The 18827-nt window shown below is 51.9% G+C and overlaps 1 protein-coding gene across 10 annotated transcripts in view; it reads right to left on the bottom strand.

Annotated features, from left to right (window-relative positions):
- The window catches only part of GTF2IRD1 (GTF2I repeat domain containing 1), a 148561-nt gene that overhangs the window by 92475 nt on the left and 37259 nt on the right, over positions 1-18827 (bottom strand). For all 10 annotated transcript variants that reach the window (XM_063708145.1, XM_063708148.1, XM_063708151.1 and 7 more), the window contains exon 2: positions 2102-2230. In XM_063708145.1, coding sequence (XP_063564215.1) covers positions 2102-2224 — 123 coding nt within the window. In that variant the 5' untranslated portion in view covers positions 2225-2230. The remainder of the gene's footprint in view (positions 1-2101; positions 2231-18827) is intronic.

Genomic DNA, 18827 nt, shown 5'->3' with positions numbered 1-18827 from the left:
TTGCAAATAGCCACATGTCACTAGTGGCCATGGCATCGCCCATCACTGCCCACATCAGCCACAGCTCCATCACTGCCAAGCTCACAGTGCTTTGGGACACAGGGCTGAGCTCCTGGGGCCCCCTCCTCATGAAGGTCACTCTGCATAGGGGAGGGGGTCATCATGGAGAGAGTGTGGCACCCAGCCCCTTTTCCAGGGGTGTCTCTCACCGCTGCCCCAAACACCACTTAAGCAGCCCTTGAGCCACCTACAGCAGGAACAGCTTGAAGGAGGTCCTTTATTTTTCGGGGAGACTTTGTACCCAGAAGTTCACTCTAAAAACTGGTCTTGCTGGGCCAGGCGCAGTGGCTCACGCCTGTAATCCCAGCACTTTGAGAGGCTGAGGTGGGCGGATCACGAGGTCAAGAGATTGTGACCATCCTGGCCAACATGGTGAAACCCAGTCTCTACTAAAAGTACAAAAATTATCTGGCCACGTGTGGTGGTGGAGGCCTGTAGTCCCAGCTACTGGGGAGGCTGAGGCAGGAGAACTGCTTGAACCTGGGAGGCGGAGGTTGCAGTGAGTCGAGATCATGCCACTGCACTCCAGCCTGGCGACAGAGCAAAACTCCGTCTCAAAAACAAAACAAAACAAAACAAAACAAAAACTGGTCATGCTGTGTGACTTTGGGCAAGGTACTACCCTCTCTGTGCTTCATCATCCTAAAATGCAGGGGCGCAGCTAACTGATGTTAGACAGATTTTTAATTTTATTTTTATTAAAAAAAATTTTTTTAATTGAGAGAGTCTCCTCTGTTGCCCAGGCTGGAGTGCAGTGGCACGATCTCGGCTCGCTGCAACCTCTGCCTCCCAGGTTCAAGCAATTCTCCTGCCTCATCCTCCTGAGTAGGCAGGATTACAGGAATGTGCCACCATGCCAGTCTAATTTTTTTATTTTTATTTATTTTTTTTGAGACGGAGTCCCCCTCTGTTGCCCAGGCGGGAGTGCAGTGGTGCTATCTCTTCTCACTGCAACCTCCACTTCCAGGGTTCAAGTGATTCTCCTGCCTCAGCCTCCCGAGTAGCTGGGATTACAGGCATGTGCCACCACGCCCAGCTAATTTTTGTATTTTTACTAGAGATGGGATTTTGCCATGTTGGCCAGGCTGGTCTCGAACTCCTGACCCCAAGTGATCCACCCGCCTCGGCCCCTAAAAGTGCTGGGATTACTTGCGTGAGCCACCGTGCTGGGCCAGATTTTTTTTTTTTAACACTTCCATCACAGAACTTCCCCCCAGGAAAAGGCTAGAGGAAAATGGTATTATGATGTCCTCATTTGGGATAAATTGCTATAGGTCTAGGTATGTAAGGCAATAGCGCCAGGGGAGTGATGTATTATACAAAGCCCGGTTTCTCTCTTCCTGCCCAAGATGCAGTTAGAACTCTTGCTTTAACGTTGGGGATTACATCTTTCTAGTGAATGACTCCCCACACATTATCCCCCAGGTCACCTGCTAGGAGATAGGCACGTGGTTCATCCCAGGGACAAAGTGGGAATGGCAAGAGGGGTGAAGGGACAAGGGGACGAGGGCAGAGAGCCAGTGTTTATTCCAGGGCTAGATTTTTTTTTTTTTTTTTTTTTAAGACGGAGTCTTGCCCTGTCACCCAGGCTGGAGTACAATGGCACGACCTCGGCTCACTGCAACCTCCACCTCCCAGGTTCAAGCAATTCTCCTGCCTCAACCTCCCAAGTAGCTGGGATTACAGGCGCATGCCACCACGCTCAGCTAATTTTTTGTATCTTTAGTAGAGATGGGGTTTCACCATGTTGGCCAGGCTGGTCTCGAACCACTGACCTCGTGATCCACTGACCCCAGCCTCCCAAAGTGCTAGGATTACAGCCATGAGCCACTGTGCCCGGCCCCAGGTCTAGATTTTTATGTACTGGATCTCGCTGAAGTCTCACACCCTTGATGCAGGCATTGTGGCCCTAGCTGCAGTCAGAAAAACTGAGGTTCAGGTCAGTGAAAGCTCCTTCGAGTGGCTGAGGTAGGACTTGAGCTACAAGGCAGGTGGGGACGCTCACCCTGTCCCCTCCTCTTGGGTGGGTGGGGACACTCACCATGGAGTCTAAGGCAGACACGAGGCTGGTGATGATCTCGTCTTTGCGGGTGAACGCGGAGTTCCAGCGGTCGGGTCCGCAGCCGTTGGTGGGGACGTCACAGCGCTTACCCAGCAAGGCCATGGTCGCCTGTGGGGAGGGAGGAGGCAGTGGTGGTGGGCACAAGGCAGGGGGCTTGGCTCATATGGTGGCTGCCCACCCCAATCCACCTGACCCCCGGACTCCCAAGACCTCCTCTGTATCCAGGGCTGACCTTCCCTGGGCCCAGGGGCTTTATGTGTGATGGGATTAGAGCCTGCACAGGCCTCGGCACAGGTGGCAGGATAACTCACACCCTGTGGCACACCCTCCTAAGTCTGCACACCCAAGCTGAGCCCAGCACCAGGACCAGTCTGTTGGACAGGCCCCAACTGCTACCTCTCCCAGCATGTGCAATTCTGGCCACAGCCCTCCCTCGCTCACACACCCTCCATGGCTCCCTACTGCCCATATTAGCTCTCAACTCCTCAGCCTGGTATTCTAGTTACCTGGCCTCCTGTCCCTCACTCCAGTTCCCCCTCACACTCCATGCTCCAGGCCCTCTAAGCTGTGCCACTCCCAGATGTACCGATGTTCATGCTTCCCTAGTCTGTGCAGGTTCAGTTCCCCCTGCCTGAAGCACCCTTCCTGGTCCTGCCATCATCTGCTGGTTGTCCTTCAAGCTTTTTTTAATTTTAAATTTAATTTTATTTCAAGACAGAGTCTCACTCTGTTGCCCAGGCTATAGTGCAGTGGCGCAATCTTGGCTCACTGCAACCTCCCCTTCCTGGGTTTGAGTGATTCTCCTGCCTCAGCCTCCCGGGTAGCTGGGATTACAGGTGCCCACCACCACGCCTGGCTAATTTTTGTATTTTTAGTAGAGATGGGGTTTCACCATGTTGGCCAGGCTGGTCTTGAACTCCTGGCCTCAGGTGATCTGCCCACCTCAGCCTCCCAAGGTGTTAGAAGTACAGGCATAAGCCACCTCACCCAGCCTCATCGAAGCTTTTAATTGTCCAACCTGCTTGCCCACCTCCTGTACCCCCAACCTGAAGCCCAGCTGGGTCAGGAGCCGGTGATGTCCTCCCCTCCCTTCCGCATGCCACTGAGCTCTGCCATCACATTTCTGCATCAAGCCACATGCTCCCGAGGCCAATGCTACCCCCGCCGAGGCCTTCCAGCCTCAGTTTCCCTCCTAGCCAGGAGACTTGGCATCAGGGGTATAGAAAGATACAGCAGGGCCAAGGCTGCTTTGTCTCAGGTCAGGGGCTCCCCAGGGCAGGACTGTGTCCTGTTGCAATGGTGTTCCTGGGGGACAGAGCTGCATCCTCCCCCTCAAGTCCAGGGCCCCCAGTTGTGGGTCCCCATGGCATGGCACAGGCTTCCTGGGTATGACAGTGCCCAGCTGGGCACCCATGAGATGCAAAGATCAGCCTCCCTAGGCTGCTGGTTCTATCCCGCCCCTCTCCTTCTTGACCCAGGGGGCACCCACAGGCTGCCCCAGTGCCAGGGCCTGCCCTCAAGGCAGCTGTCCCTGCACCAATCCAAGCAAAGAAGGCAGAGACTAGAGGCAGGGGCCTCTCGGTTCCCCTCTCTGGGCTCAGTCCCGGTGCTCTCTGTGTGGCCCCTGCTGGGTGTTGATGGCAGAGAGCAGGGCTGCAGTTCCCAAGGGAGCCTGAAAACCTGCCCTCTGTCTCCTACCTGCAGACAAGGAGTTTCTGCGCCCAATGGGGTAGGGAAGGCCCAGGCAGGAGGACCATGGGGCTGGCACCACAAAGGGCACCAGGCCTGGGGTGTCTTCTGCCGCCATGGGTGCCCCTGCCATCTGTAAGCTCTTTGAGGGCAGAAACCAGGTCTGCCTGCCACTGTTGCACCCCAGGACCCCGATCAGTGCCCATTGTGCATGAGGCCCAAGGCGTGTGGTCCCAGCCACAGACAGGCCTTCCAGCAGGTCATGATATATGATCATTGGCCAATGACACAGAACAGGAGATGTGAGAGTGCATCACACTTCACAAGGCCAGAGTTGTCCAACCACAGGGACAGAAACATCCCGAGAAATGAGAGATGCATCAGAGCTAGGCTCTGGCCTCAGTTCTGGCTCTCCTCTGCTTTTTGGCTGTGGATAAATATTGATTTAAACAACTGGCCGGTGGGCGTTTGGCCAAAATGTATGTTGAGTTTGCTGCTAAATGTTTATAAAAGACATTTCTTCTTCTGGGTTGCAATTTTATAGAAGTTTGAAATCTGCTGTATTAAGAGATGCGGAGGGGATGACAGGCCATGGATGGGACACAGGCCATGGATGACACCCGCTGATGAACCACGAGGTGGCCAGTGGCCACGGCTGGGGATGTTCCGTGGCAGGAAGCCCGCTCGAGGGTCTTGCATGCGACCGGACTTCATAAAAGATCCAGCTGAGAGGTCTGCCTGCCTGGGGGCTGGAAGGTGTCCCCCTCCCCCAAGCCATCCCCTGCAAGCCTGTCCCTTGAACCATCCCCAGAAAGGCCTTAGGGCTGCCAGCCTCCCAGCTGCTGAGGCCCAAATCGAATCAGGGCAAAGCAGGAGGCACCAGACAGCCATCTAGCCCTGGCCCCCCGGCTGCCCCAGACAGCGGCCGGCTCCTTCCGGTAAAGGCTCTAATGCATTTAGGAAGGAACCAGGGACTCCAGGAGGGAGGGACACAGAGAGGGAAGAGGGGCTGGGCTGTGGGCTATCCCCAGCTCCTTGTCTCGGTCATCCAGGCTTGTAGGACCCTCTGTCCCGAGCCACAGCCCAGGTGGGTGCACTTGGGGAGCACGGAGAGAGACGGCCACTCCCTGCAAAGGGCCTCAGATGGAGGGAGAAGCAGGTTCCACGTGCCTGGAGCAAGAATGCAGCGGGAGAAGCAGGGGAAGATGAGACCCAGACCCACGTCTGCTAGGACCACCTCGGATGAGTACTGAAACCCCGAGATTTTTCATTTGTAAAGTGGGAATGGTTCTAAACAGAAAATGAAGGCAGAGGCCGGGTGCGGTGGTTCATGCTTATAGTCCCGGCTCTTTGGGAGGCCGAGGCGGGAGGACTGCTTGAGACAAGGAGCTCGAGGCTGTAGTGAGCTATGATAGCAACACTGCACTCCAGCCTGGGTGACACAGCAAGACCCTGTCTTTTAAATAAAAAATAAAAATTCTGATAGCAGGGCCAGGCGCAGTGGCTCACGTCTGTAATCCCAGCGCTTTGAGAGGGTGAAGCAGGCAGATCACTTGAGGTCAGGAGTTTGAGACCGGCCTGGACAACACGGTGAAACCCTGTCTCTACTAAAAATACAAAAATTAGCCTGGCGTGGTGGCGGGCGCCTGTAATCCCAGCTACTTGGGAGTCTGAGGCAGGAGAATCGCTGGAACCCCGGCGGTGGAGGTTGCAGTGAGCCGAGATGGCGCCACTGCATTCCAGCCTGGGCAACAGAGCAACACTCCATTAAAAAAAAAAAAAAAAAAAAGTAAAAATTCTGATGGCAGCATTGGCCCGCATGAGCTACTATCCTTCTTCCAGCATCACTCTATCTTAGAGACAAGAAAGGCACTTGCCCCAGGCCTCAGCCAGTGCACAGCGGGGAAGAAGGCTGTCTGTCTCCAGCCTTGCTGGTGTCCTTGCTGTCACCATGCGGTAGGAAGACCACGCTTCTCACATTCACAGGGATGCAGGGAACAGACCAGCTGCTCACACACAGCCAACTGGGCCCAACTCGACATTCCTGGGTTTACACAGGAAGTTCCGTCTCCTGGGAAACCCCTCAGTCCCAGGCCACCTAGGATGGTTGGTCACACCGCAACGCAGGGAGCAATGGGAACAGGAGCCCAGACGCCTCTCTCAGCAGCCCAAAACGCAGATGCTCGCAAGGAAGAGAAATATCCCAAATGTCCATCCTTTGGGTTCAAAAAGTCAACTTCCCTTAATAAGGTGAGAGACGCGTCTGTTCACTGCAGCAGTATTCACAATAGCAAAGACATGGAATCAACCCATGCGTCCATCAGCGGCAGAATGGATAAAGAAAATGTGGTACATGCACACCATGGAATATTATGCAGCCATAAAAAAGAACAAAATCACATCCTTTGAGGCAACATGGAAGTAGCTGGACATCATTATCCTACGCAAATTAACATAGAAACAGAAAACCAAATATCGAATGTTCTCACTTATAAGGGGAGCTAAACGTTGGGTACTCACGGACATAAAGATGGGAATGACAGACGCTGAGGCCTCCAAAAGCAGGGAGAGAGGGGAAAAGGAGGGGCTGAAAAACTACTTATTGGGTGCTATGCTCACTACCTGGGTGACGAGATCACTTGTATCCCAAATCTCAGCATCGTACAATATACCTTTGTAACAAACCTGCACATGTACCCTGAGAATCTAAAATAAAAGTTAAAATTATTATTATTTTTGAGACAGTCTCACTGTCCCCCAGATTGGAGTACAGTGGTGTGATCTCGGCTCACTGCGGCCTCCGCCTCCCATGTCCAAGTGATTCTCCTGCCTCAGCCTCCCCAGTAGCTGGGATTACAGGTGCCCACCACCACGCCTGGCTAATGTTTGTACTTTTAGTAGAGACGGGGTTTCCCCATGTTGGCCAGGCTGGTCTCGAACTCCTGACCTCAAGTGATCCGCCCACCTTGGCCTCCCAAAGTGCTGGGATTACAGCCCGGCCTAAAAGCTGAAATTATTAAAGTAATAATAATAATGAGAGAGACTTGAAGCCCCCAAAAGGCAGAGCTGGGATGGGTGGAGGGAAGTCCACTGGGAAGATCCCAGGTTACAGTCTGAGAATAGTGGAAGAGCGGCTGTCACATCTGTCACATCACCCAGCTCCCGATTTTGCTCTGCCCACCTGTGAAGCAAGGACGGCTGATAGCTCAGCTGCTGCCAACACCTGCTGTTCAGTGCCCAGGCTCCTGGGCCCTACCTCATCAGAGGTGACCGCTCCCTGGGCAGCGGGGCCCTGGACACTGTATTCTTTTTTTTTTTTTTTTGAGATGGAGTCTCACTCTATTGCCCAGACTGGAGTGCAGTGGCATGATTTCAGTTCATTGCAACCTCCACCTCCCAGGTTCAAGTGATTCTCCTGACTCAGCCTCCCAAGTAGCTGCGATTACAAGCGTGCGCCACCACACCCAGCTAATTTTTGTATTATTAGTAGAGACAGGGTTTCACCATGTTGGTCAGGCTGGTCTCGAATGCCTGACCTCAGGTGATCCGCCCGCCTCAGCCTCCCAGACTGCTGGGATTACAGGCGTGAGCCACCGCGCCCGGCCCTGGACACTGTATTTTTAAGTTCACAGGGGACTCTTACACCCAGCGAGGTGCAGGGCCTGGGTCATCTTCTAGGGATGTTCCCTATTCCAGACTCCAAGAAGCTCAGCTTCCCTGCCTGCCTGCCGCCTGCCCGTCTTGCCAGGGACTCCTTGCCCAGACAGCAGCAGATTTGCTGGCCGCCGAGAGCTGGAGACCTGCCCGGAGCCTGAGCCAAAAATTAGCCAAGCGCTTGTGGCCACGTCTGAATCAGTGCTGCCCTGACTCAAGGCAGGGCTGCCTCCAGGCTGGGGGACTCCCATAGGAGTCCGGCCCAGAGCGCCCACTTTCTAGCCAGCCCTGGGGCCAGGGTGACAGTGAACTAACAGAAATCCAGCTGTGATTTCCAATCCCAAACACCCTGCATCTGGCGCTCAGGGCCAGTTAGGAGGCTAGCAGAGAGTGAGCTAACAGGTGCGAGCCTATTCTGCAGCCCAAAGCCTGGATGTCTGGAAACAGGTGTTACAGGTTGTTCCCACTGGCTGGTTCTGACCGATTTACCCCAGTGAAGTGCAGCCTAGTGGGAGGTGGGAAAAGGGCATGTAGACAAAAGAACAAGGCTAAGACAAAGCTCCTGGCTCGGCCCATTTAAATAAACTCCCCTTCCTGGCCGGGCATGGTGGCTCACGCCTATAATTCCAGCACTCTGGGAGGCCAAGGTGGGAGGATGGCTTGAGGCCAGAAGTTCAAGACCAGCCTGGGAAACATGGCAAAATCCTGTCTCTACAAAAAATACAGAAATTAGCCGGGTATATGCCTGTGGCGCCAGCTACTCAGGAGGCTGAGATGGGAGGATCACTTGAGCCAGGAGTTTGAGGCTGCAGTGAGCTATGATTGTGCCACTGTACTGCAGCCTGGGAGACAGAGCAAGACCCTGTCTCAAAACAACAACAAAGGCCAGGCGCAGTAGCTCACACCTGTAATCCCAGCATTTTGGGAGGCTGAGGTGGGTGGATCACTTGAGGTTAAGGGTTCAAGACCAGCTTGGCCAATATGGTGAAACCCCACCTCTACTAAAAATTTAAAAATTAGCCAGGCACTGTGGTAGGTGCCTGTAGTCCCAGCTACTCAGGTGGCTGAGACAGGAGAATCGCTTGAACCCAGGAGGTCGAGGTTGCAGTGAGCAGAGATCACGCCACTGCACTCCAGTGTGGGTGACAGAGTGAGACTCATTTTCGAAAAAAGAAAAAACCAAAACAAACAAACAAACAAACAAACTCCCCTCCCCCATCCACCACCTTAGATGCCCTTCACAGAGGGGACAGCCAAAGAGGACTGGAGCCAAAAAAGTAAGTGCCAAGGTGGCATGGAACTTGGAATCTGGCCCGGGGCTCGGCCATGACTCTCGCTGGCATGGGCTCAGTAGAGCTCAAGGACCGCCCCCTCCAGAGGGAAGAGACGGAAAGAGTCACAGGGCTGTTTCCCAAATGCCGGGACCAGTTTAATTCTCACAAGCTCTCATTTTACGGAGGAGGAATTCCCACCTGAAGACCCCACCACAAGGATGTGGCAAAGCCGAAACCTGAGCTCAGGTCATAACAACTAAATCCGGGTTCCCATCACCCCACGACGCAGCCTTCAAGCCCCTTCCCCCCTGGAATGATGACACAGCGGTGGGCTCGGCTCTGCACTGCCCAACCCTGCCCGGCAGTGAACAGGGGAGACCACCCAGCTGGGACCCAGGGAAGAGGCAAAGAGGAGACCCCTCAGGAGGGTCCGTTTCTCCTGCCTGGGCTTGTCCTGCACCCAGGGCCAATGTGGCCCTACAGGGCAGCTAGAACCCTCCCCTCCTCTTCTCCCCAAGTGTCCCCAGAGCTTCAGAAAAGTCTGTGCTTAAAGGACGATTCAATTAAATAATTTTCTAAAAAGAGAATAAATACATACATACATAAAGAAGCAGGAGTGTACCAGCCTGGGCAACATAGCAAGACCCCACCTCTACAAAAATAAAAAAAATTAGCCAGGTGTGGTGGTCCACAGCTGTGGTCCCAGCTACTCAGGAGGCTGAGGCAGGAGGATCACTTGAGCCCAGGAGTTCGAGGCTACAGAGAACTGTGATCGTGCCGTTGCACTCCAGCCTGGGCAACAGAGCAAGACCCTGCCTCCAAAAATAAAAAATTTAAAAAAGGAAGCATCAATGTGTGTCTGTGTGTCAGAGCATGCAGATGCGACGGGTGTGTGTGTATGAGACAGAAAAGACCACACACGTGATGCAAAGAATGAGGACAGTAAAGAAAGGGACACACACACACACACATACACGAACAACCTCAGCCAGGGTGACACTGAGAGGCCTGGCCTGCTGGCTGGGGAGGGTCACTTGTCTGCACTGGCTTGGGGTTGAACCAAAAAAAGAAATGTCACAGCTCTCCAACTGGCACACCCATCACCCTACCGAATTTTCTTTTTTCTTTTTTTTTTTTTTTAACAAAACAGATAAGGTCTCACTATGTTTCCCAGGCTGGTCTCAAACTCCTGAGCCCAAGCGATCCACCCACCTTGGCCTCCCAAAGTGCTAGGATTACAGGCGAGAGCCACCACGTTAGGCCCACCAAATTTTCAGAAAAGCACCATGAGGTGGTTCTTCTAATCCATGTTACATCTGGGGAGGCTAAGGCTCGGGAGGGGAAGCGTGCTGCTCAAGGTCATTTGTGGCAGCGGTGCAAGGTCATCTGTGGCAGCGGTGCAAGGTCATTTGTGACACTTGATGGGTCGCCTGTGAGCCAGTTCAGCCCAAGCCCAAGCCCTTACACCATGCACCAGCATGTCCAGGCCTCTCAGCGGCAGGGGCACACCTGGGGGCTCCCTCAGCTGGGGGTCTCTCAGGCTTTTTTCACTCTCCACAAGTGGCACGTTCATTCACTCATTCCTCTGTGTGTGCATTCATTCACTAATTCCTTGATGTGTACATTCATTCCTTTGTGTGTATTCATTCACTCATTCCTTTGTGTGTGCATTCATTCACTAATTCCTTGGTGTGTACATTCACTCATTCATTCCTTTGTGTGCATTCATTCATTAATTACTTGGTGTGCACATTCATTCATTCACTCATTCCTTGGTGTGAACACTCACTCATTCATTCCTTGGTGTATGCATTCATTCATCCCTTGGTGTGTGCATTAATTCCTTTGTGTGTATGCATTCATTCATGTGTGCATTCATTCATTCATTTGTTGGTGTGTGCATTCATTCATTCCTTGGTGTGTGCATGCATTCCTTTGTGTACATTCATTAATTGCTTTGTGTGCATTCATTTATTCTTTAGTGTGTGCATTCATTCATTCATTCCTTGGTGTGTGCATTCATTCCTTTGTGTATATGCATTCATTCATTCCTTGATGTGTGCATTCATTCATTGCTCCCTTCCTTCCTTCTTTCCTTCCTTCCTTCTCTCTCTCCCTCCCCCACTCCCTTCTCTCCCTTCCTTCCTTCCCTCCCTCCCTTCCTTGCACACTTTTGAACCCTCAGGGTGATACTCATTCCCTGTGCTTATTGGCTCCCGCCTAGGTCATACTGGGTAAGAACAGTGAGGACACCTCCGCCGGGCCATCGGCTGGGACCTAGTCCAAGGCAGTGAGCTGTAAGTGGGGAGGGGCCACCCTGCAAGAGCTCAGCAGGAGCTGGAGGCCTGGTAGGTTGTGGCAAGGCTGGGGGTGGGAGGAACACAGCCTGGGTGCCTTCCCTGGCCCCCCCTCACCACCCCTACTCATTCACTCAACACCTACCAAGAGGCTGCTCTGTGCCAGGCTCCGCCTGCCCTCCTCCAGCTCACAGGGCCAGTGTGTCCAGAGAGAATTACAGGACCAGGCTGGGCGCGATGGCTCATGCCTGTAATCCCAGCACTTTGGGAGGCAGAGGTGGGAGGATCACTTGAGGTCAGGAGGTTGAGACCAGCCTGGCCAACATGGTGAAACCCCATCTCTACTAAAAATACAAAAAATTAGCTGGGGGTGGTGGTACACGCCTATAGTCCCAGCTACTAGGGAGGCTGAGGCAGGAGAATTGCTAGAACCTGGGAGTTGGAGGTTGCAGTGAGCTGAGATCTTGCCACTGCACTCCAGCCTGGGTGAAAGAGTGAGAGTCCATCTTATTTAAAAAAAAAAAAAAAAGAACTACAGGACCATGAAAGAAGGACAAGCAGAGAAGCTCGCCCAGGCACAGAGCTTGACACTGGGGAAAGGGGTTACCTATGTTTTATTTAAATGTTTTATTTACTTAGTTTTGGGGGAGGAGGGGCCTGACAAACAAGGCTTCCCTGAGTTGATGACTGTTGAGGTGGGTTTTCAAGAGTGAATAGGAGTTCTCTGGGTACAGGAGTGGAAGGATAATATCCTGTTGTTTCCACGGAGAGAAGCAAAGGGAAGAAGCTTGGCTTAGAGATATACAACCTTTGCTCTATGAGTAAAGAGAAGTTTTGGACAGAATCAACGGAATAAAAAGGCAAACCACAGAACGGGCAAAAATATTTGTAAATAGTATATCGGTAAGGGATTAATATCCGGGATATGCAGACACCTCCTAAAACTCAACAACTAAGACTGGATGCAGTGGTTCACGCCTGTAATCCCAGCACTTTGGGAGGCCAAGGTGAGAGGATAACTTGAGGCCAGGAGCTCGAGACCAGCCTGGGCAACAGAGCGAGACATCATCTCCATTAATAATAATAATCCAATTAAAAAATAGGCAAATGACTTGAGTAAACCTTTCCCCTAAGAAGATATACAAATGGCCATAAAACAGATGAAAAGATGTCCAACATCACTAAAGATTAGCAAAATGCAAATCTAAACTCCATCTCACACCCACCAGGATACCTACTATAAAAAACACAAGAAGGCGGGGCGCGGTGGCTCATGCCTGTAATCCCAGCACTTTGGGAGGCCAAGGCAGGCGGATCATCTAAGGTCAGGAGTTCGAGACCAGCCTGACCAACATGGTGAAACCCCATCTCCACTAAAATTACAAAAATTAGCCGAGCATGGTGGCACATCCTGCAATCCCAGCTACTTGGGAGGCTGAGGCAGGAGAATTGCTTGAACCCAGGAGGCGGAGATTGCAGTGAGCTGAGATCATGCCATTGCACTCCAGGCGGGGCAACAAGAGTGAAACTCTGTCTAAAACAAAAACAAACAAACAAACAAAACAAACAAAACCACACACAGGAAAAAAACAAGAGCTGGTGAGAACGTGAGGAAATTGGAACCCTGTGTGCTGCTGGTAGGGATGCAAAATGGTACAGGCACTGTGGAAAACAGCATGGCGGTTCCTCAAAAAATTAAAAATAGGACTACCAGCCAGGACCAGTAGCTCAGGCCTGTAATCCCAACACTTTGGGAGACTGAGGCAGGAGGATTGCTTGAGCTCAGGAGTTCGAGACCAGCCTGGCAAGATCCCATCTCTACAGAAAATACAAAAATTAGCTGGGTGTGATGGTGCACACCTGTAGTCCCAGCTACTTGGGAAGCTGAGGTGGGAGGATGGCTTGAGCCTGCGGAGGTCGGGGCTGCAGTGAGGTGTGACTGTGCAACTGCACTCCACGTTTCCGCTCTTGCAAATAATGCTGCTATTAACATGAGTATGCAAATCATTTGGTAAACCTGTTTTCAATGATTTGGGGTATATACCCAGAGGTGGAACTGTTGAATTGTATAGTAGTTCTGTTTTTATATTTTATTTTATTTTATTTAGAAAGGGTCTCACTCTGTTGCCCAGGCTGGATTGCAGTGGTGTGATCATAGCTCACTGCAACCTCAAATTCCTGGGTTCAAGCCATCTTCCCACTTCAGCCTTCCAAGCAGCTGGGACTACAGGTGTGCACCGCCATGCCTGGCTAATTTTAAATTTTTTTGTAGAGATGGGGTCTTGCTATGTTGCCCAGGCTGGCCTTGAATGCCTGGCCTCAAACAATCCTCCCACCTCAGCCTCCCAACCTGCTGGGATTATAGGCATAAGCCACCATGCCTGGCCTTAATATAATTTTTCAAAATGGGGGGAGGGGGGAAGAGAGGAAGTGTTTGGTTGTTCTCATTGTCCACTGTCGAGTGTCGTTCCTAAGACTAGAGAGGACACTCAGTGACCTTTGCTGGAATGGAGTGGAGAGAGGGAGGGGGCACCTAACAAGCACATCTCTGCCCCAGAGGTAAGTGTGAGCACTAGCAACTCAACACACACATGCATGCACACTCACACCCACACGCACACATACATGCACACCCACATGCACACCCACATACATGCACACCCACACCCACACCCACCCACACACATGCACACACACATGCACACCCACACGTGCACACCCCCCCACACACCCACACATACATGCACACCCACACACGCACACCCACATGAACACACACGCACACACCCACACATACATGCACACCCACACACACACCCACATACGTGCACACCCATATACGCACACCCACATGAACACACATGCACACCCACACTCAAATGCATACACACATGCACACACATTGACACCCACACACACACACCCACATATATGCACACACATATATGCACACACGCACCCCCACACACGCATGCACATAAATGCACACCCCCCACGCACACACCCACTCACACACATGCACACCCACATACACACGCATACCCACTCACATGCATACACACATATGTAGACACCCACACACACATGCATGCACACCCACATGCAGACACCCCAACACACATACGCATGCATAGCCACTCACATGCATACACACATACACGTACTTGTGCACACAATGCACTCACATATGCATGCACACTCACACATGCATACACACATATGCACACACATGCATGCAAACTCACATGCATGTCCACACACATACACACACAAGTGTGCACACATGCACACTCACTCACACACACTCACTCACACACACGCTAGTCCAAGTCCTCCTGGGGTCAGTCCCAGCACAGTCTGAATGCAGTGAAAACCTTCACAGAGAAGGTGGCTGGCCCCAGCCACAGTTGTGCTGGGACACAGAGATGCGCAGGGCATGACCTCACCCTCCAAAGGCTCACTGTCTCATCAGGAGTCACATCACAGATCAAGCTGAACCCGTCTTCCCTCCAGAGCCCCACACTCCAGCCTGCAGACCCCTGGGTGGGCCTTGCACTCTCGCTCAGGCCTTTGCACCTGCTGTGCCCTTTTTAAGAAATGCCCTTCCCCGCTGCTGGCTCCCTCTTAACTCTTGTGGGCTCGTCAACACCTCCTGTTGTGCCCCTCGGTTGGGCTCCCTCAGCCCCTCCTTCCCTCCTCCTCCAGGATGTGGAGGCGTCAGAGCCCCCATGCACTGGCTCCTGGAGAACAGGGCTGATTGCTTTCATCTGTGTGTGCCCGGGCCTGCTACACATAACAAGGCCTGGAAAGGCCTCTGAAGAGAGGGGCCGTTGATGCAAGTTTGGAAGAATCATGAGCCATGAAGAAGGTGAATGGCGAGGGATGGGGCAGTCCAGACAGAGGGGACAGTTCAGGCAAAGGCACTAAGGCACAAGGGAGCCCGATGGGGTGTGACGTCCGTGGTGGGGCTGGCAGGAGTGGAGCAGAACGCCGAAGTGCTCTTGGCACAGACTGCAGTCAGATTCTGGGGCTGTCCAGCAGGAAATGCTCTGAGACTGTCCTAGCCTCAGCCCAGAGCCTGGGCCTGGGCTCTGGAGGGCCCTGTCCCGCCCTTCCCAAAGGGGACACACCCACCTGGAGCCTGCACCCACTCTCCCACCCCAGACACCTGGATACTCAGACCCCTGGAATCCAGCTGGCAGATACACCCCCATTCTGGGGCCCCAGGGTCCTCTTCTCTGGTCCATCCTCCTGCAGTGGTTTTAAATCTGACAATACATTCTTAGGCCAGGTGTGGTGGCTCATGCCTGTAATCCAGCACTTTGAGAGGCTGAGGCAGAAGGACTGCTTGAGGCCAGGAGTTCAAGACCAGACTGGGTAACATAGTGAGACCCCCATCTCTACAAAAAAATTTTAAAATTAGCTAGGCATGGTAGTGCATACCTGTAGTCCCAGCTACTGGGGAGGCTGAGGCAAGAGGACCACTTGAGCCCAGGAAGTGGAGGCTACAGTGAACTGTGATCACACCACTGCACTCCAGCCTGAGTGACAGAGCGAGAACCCTGTCTCTAAAAAATAAATAAATAAGTTTTTTGTTTTTTTGTTTTTTTTAAAATAGAAATGGGAGTTTCCCTATATTGCCCAGGCTGGTCTCGAACTCCTGGGCTCAAAGGATCTTCCCACCTCGGCCTCCCAAAGTGAAAAAAATAAATAAATAAGTTCTTAATACTTCTCCCAACAAGTGGTGTCATCTAATTCTCTCCTCTTGAATGTGATTTGAATAAAGACCCACTTTGAACCAACAGAATGTGTGGGCAGCGCCAACACGTGACCTCTGCAGCCAGGTCCCCAAAGGCGCTAGACTTCCCCCAGCCGCTCACTCACTCTCAGACCCTTGCCCTGGACTCTGAGCTGACACGTGGGAAGCCCAACTATCCTGAGGCCACCGTGCTGGAGGGGCCGAGGGGCAGCAGAGAAGCCCAAGGGGCCCCAGCTGTTCCTCGGCTCAGGCCCCGGGCCAGCAAGTGAAACATCTTCAAAATGACCTCAAGCCCTGCTAACTTTTTATGTAGAGACGGGATCTTGCTCTGTTGCCCAGGCTGGAGTGCCGTGGTGCGATCGTAGCTCACTGCAGCCTCCAACTCCTGCCAGCAACCTTTTGACTGCAATTGTAGGAGAGATTGAGTAAGACCCATCTGGCTGAGCTCAGACAACTCTCACACTGTGAAGAGTAAAAGAAAAAATGACTGTTGTTTGACACTGCTAATGTTGGGCTATTGGTTTATGCAGTCCAAGATAAATAACGGATACACCCTGAGGGCACACCAGGCTGACGCTGCTGTACCTCCCAAGAGGGGGCAGCTGTTTGGGAGAGTGGACACGGCTTGAGTTCAGGAGTTCAAGACCAGCCTGGGTAATATGGCAAGACCCCATCTCAACAAAAAATAAAAAAATCAGCTGGGTGTGGTGGTGCATGCCTGTAGTCCCAGCTGCTCGGGAGGCTGAGATGGGAGGATCCCCTGAGCCCAGGAGGTCAAGGCTGCAGTGAGCCAAGATCACACCACTGCACTCCAGCCTAGATATATGGCTTAGGGAGTCCACATAAATGAGAATAAGGTCCCCTCAGAGGGGACAGAGCCGAGGTGGGTCAGCTGGGATCTTCCATTTGTCTCCTTTACCTGGCCGGCATCTATCACAGGAGAACCTGTCTACTAGAATGGCTGCTGGAGTTTGCCCTTAGAGACCCGAGATAGGCTCAAAAAAATGACCCCCAAAAGACAGCCACGTCCTAATCCCCGGCGCCTGTGTTACCTTATATGGCAAAATCACTTTGCAGATGTGATTAAGGATCTTGAGGTAGGGGATTATTCTGGCTTAGCCGGGTAGGCTCTAAATGCCATCACATGCATCCTTATAAGAAGAGGTCATGGCCGGGCACGGTAGCTCATACCTGTAAGCCCAGCACTTTGGGAGGCCAAGGCAGGAGGATTGCTTGAGCCCAGGAGTTTGAGACCAGCCTGGGAAACATAGTGAGACCCCATCTCTACAAAAAATTTAAAAAAATTAGCTGGGTGTGGTGGAGCATGCCTGTAGTCCCAGTTACTCGGGAGGCTGAGATGGGAGGATCCCCTGAGCCCAGGAGGTCAAGGATGCTGTGAGCTGAGATCACGTCACTGCCCTCCAGCCTGAGCAAGACAGTGAGACCCCTATCTCAAAAAAAAAAAAAAAAAAAAAAAGAAGACGAAGAGGTCATGCCAGGCACAGTGGCTCATTCCTGTAATCTCAGTGCTTTGGGAGGCCAAGGCAGCAGGATCACTTCAAGTCAGGAGGACCACTTGAGGCTAAGAGTTTGAGACTAGCCTGAGCAACACAGCAAGACCCCAGCTCTACAAACATTTTTTAAAAATAGGGTAGAGGAAGACTGCACATCCATATAGAAGAGAAGTCCAAGTGAAGACGAAGTAGAGAGGGATTGGAAGATGCTGGCCTTGAAGACTGGAGTGATGCGGCCACAAGCCCAGGAGTGCTGGCAGCCCCCAAGAGCTAGAAGAGGCCAGGAACAGATTCCCCCCCGAGAGGCTCTGGAGGGAGCATGGCACTGTCGGACCTTGATTTTGGCCCAATGGTAATGATTTTGGACCTTTGGCCTCCAGAACTGTGAGAATAGAAATTTCTCTTGTTCTCATAAAAACATGGGCAAAGGACATGAACAGACACTTTTCAAAAGGAGATGTACATGCAGCCAACAATCTTATGAAAAAAGACTCAATCAACATCATTGATCATGAGTGAAATGCAAATCACAACCACAATGAGATATCATCTCACACCAGTCAGAATGGCTATTATTAAAGTCAAAAAATGACAGATGCTGGGCCAGGCGTGGTGGCTCACACCTGTAATCCCAGCACTTTCGGAGGCCAAAGTGGGCGGATCATGAGGTCAGGAGATCAAGACCATCCTGGCTAACATGGTGAAACTCAGTCTCCACTAAAAATACAAAAAATTAGCCAGGCATGGTGGCAGGCACCTGTAGTCCCAGCTACTCGGGAGGCTGAGGGAGGAGAATGGCGTGAATCCGGGAGGCAGAGCTTGCAGTGAGCCAAGATCGCGCCACTGAACTCCAGCCTGGGCGACAGAGTGAGACTCTGTCTCAAAAAAAAAAAAAAAAAAAAATTAGCCGGGAATGGTAGTGCGTGCCTGTAATCCCAGCTACTCGGGAGGCTGAGGCAGGAGAATTGCTTGAACCCAGGAAGCAGAGGTTGCAGTGAGCTGAGATTGCACCACTGCATTCCAGCCTGGACGACAGAGTAAGACTCCGTCTCAAAACAAAAACAAAAACAAAAACAAACGAACAAAAAAATAACAGATGTTGGTGAGGTTGTGGAGAAAAAGGAACACTTATACACTGTTGTAAATTAGTTCAGCCATTGTGGAAGACAGTGTGGTGATTCCTCAAAAACCTAAAGACAGAAATACCAATGGACCCGGCAATCCCTTACTGGGTATATACCCAAAGGAATAGAAATCATTCTACAATAAAGACACATGCACACGTATGTTTACTGCAGCACTATTCACAACAGCAAAAACATGGAATCAACCTAAATGCCCGTCAATGATAGACCGGATAAAGAAAATGTGGTACATATACACCATGGAATACTATGCAGCCACAAAAAAGAACAAGATCATGTTCTTTGCAGGGACATGGATGGAGCTGGAGGCCATTATCCTTAGCAAACTAACACAAGAATAGAAAACCAAATACTGCATGTTCTCACTTATAAG

This window comes from Gorilla gorilla, chromosome 6 (assembly GCF_029281585.2).
Source record: "Gorilla gorilla gorilla isolate KB3781 chromosome 6, NHGRI_mGorGor1-v2.1_pri, whole genome shotgun sequence".
Lineage (NCBI taxonomy): Eukaryota > Metazoa > Chordata > Mammalia > Primates > Hominidae > Gorilla > Gorilla gorilla.
This window is presented reverse-complemented; position numbering and strand designations above follow the sequence as displayed.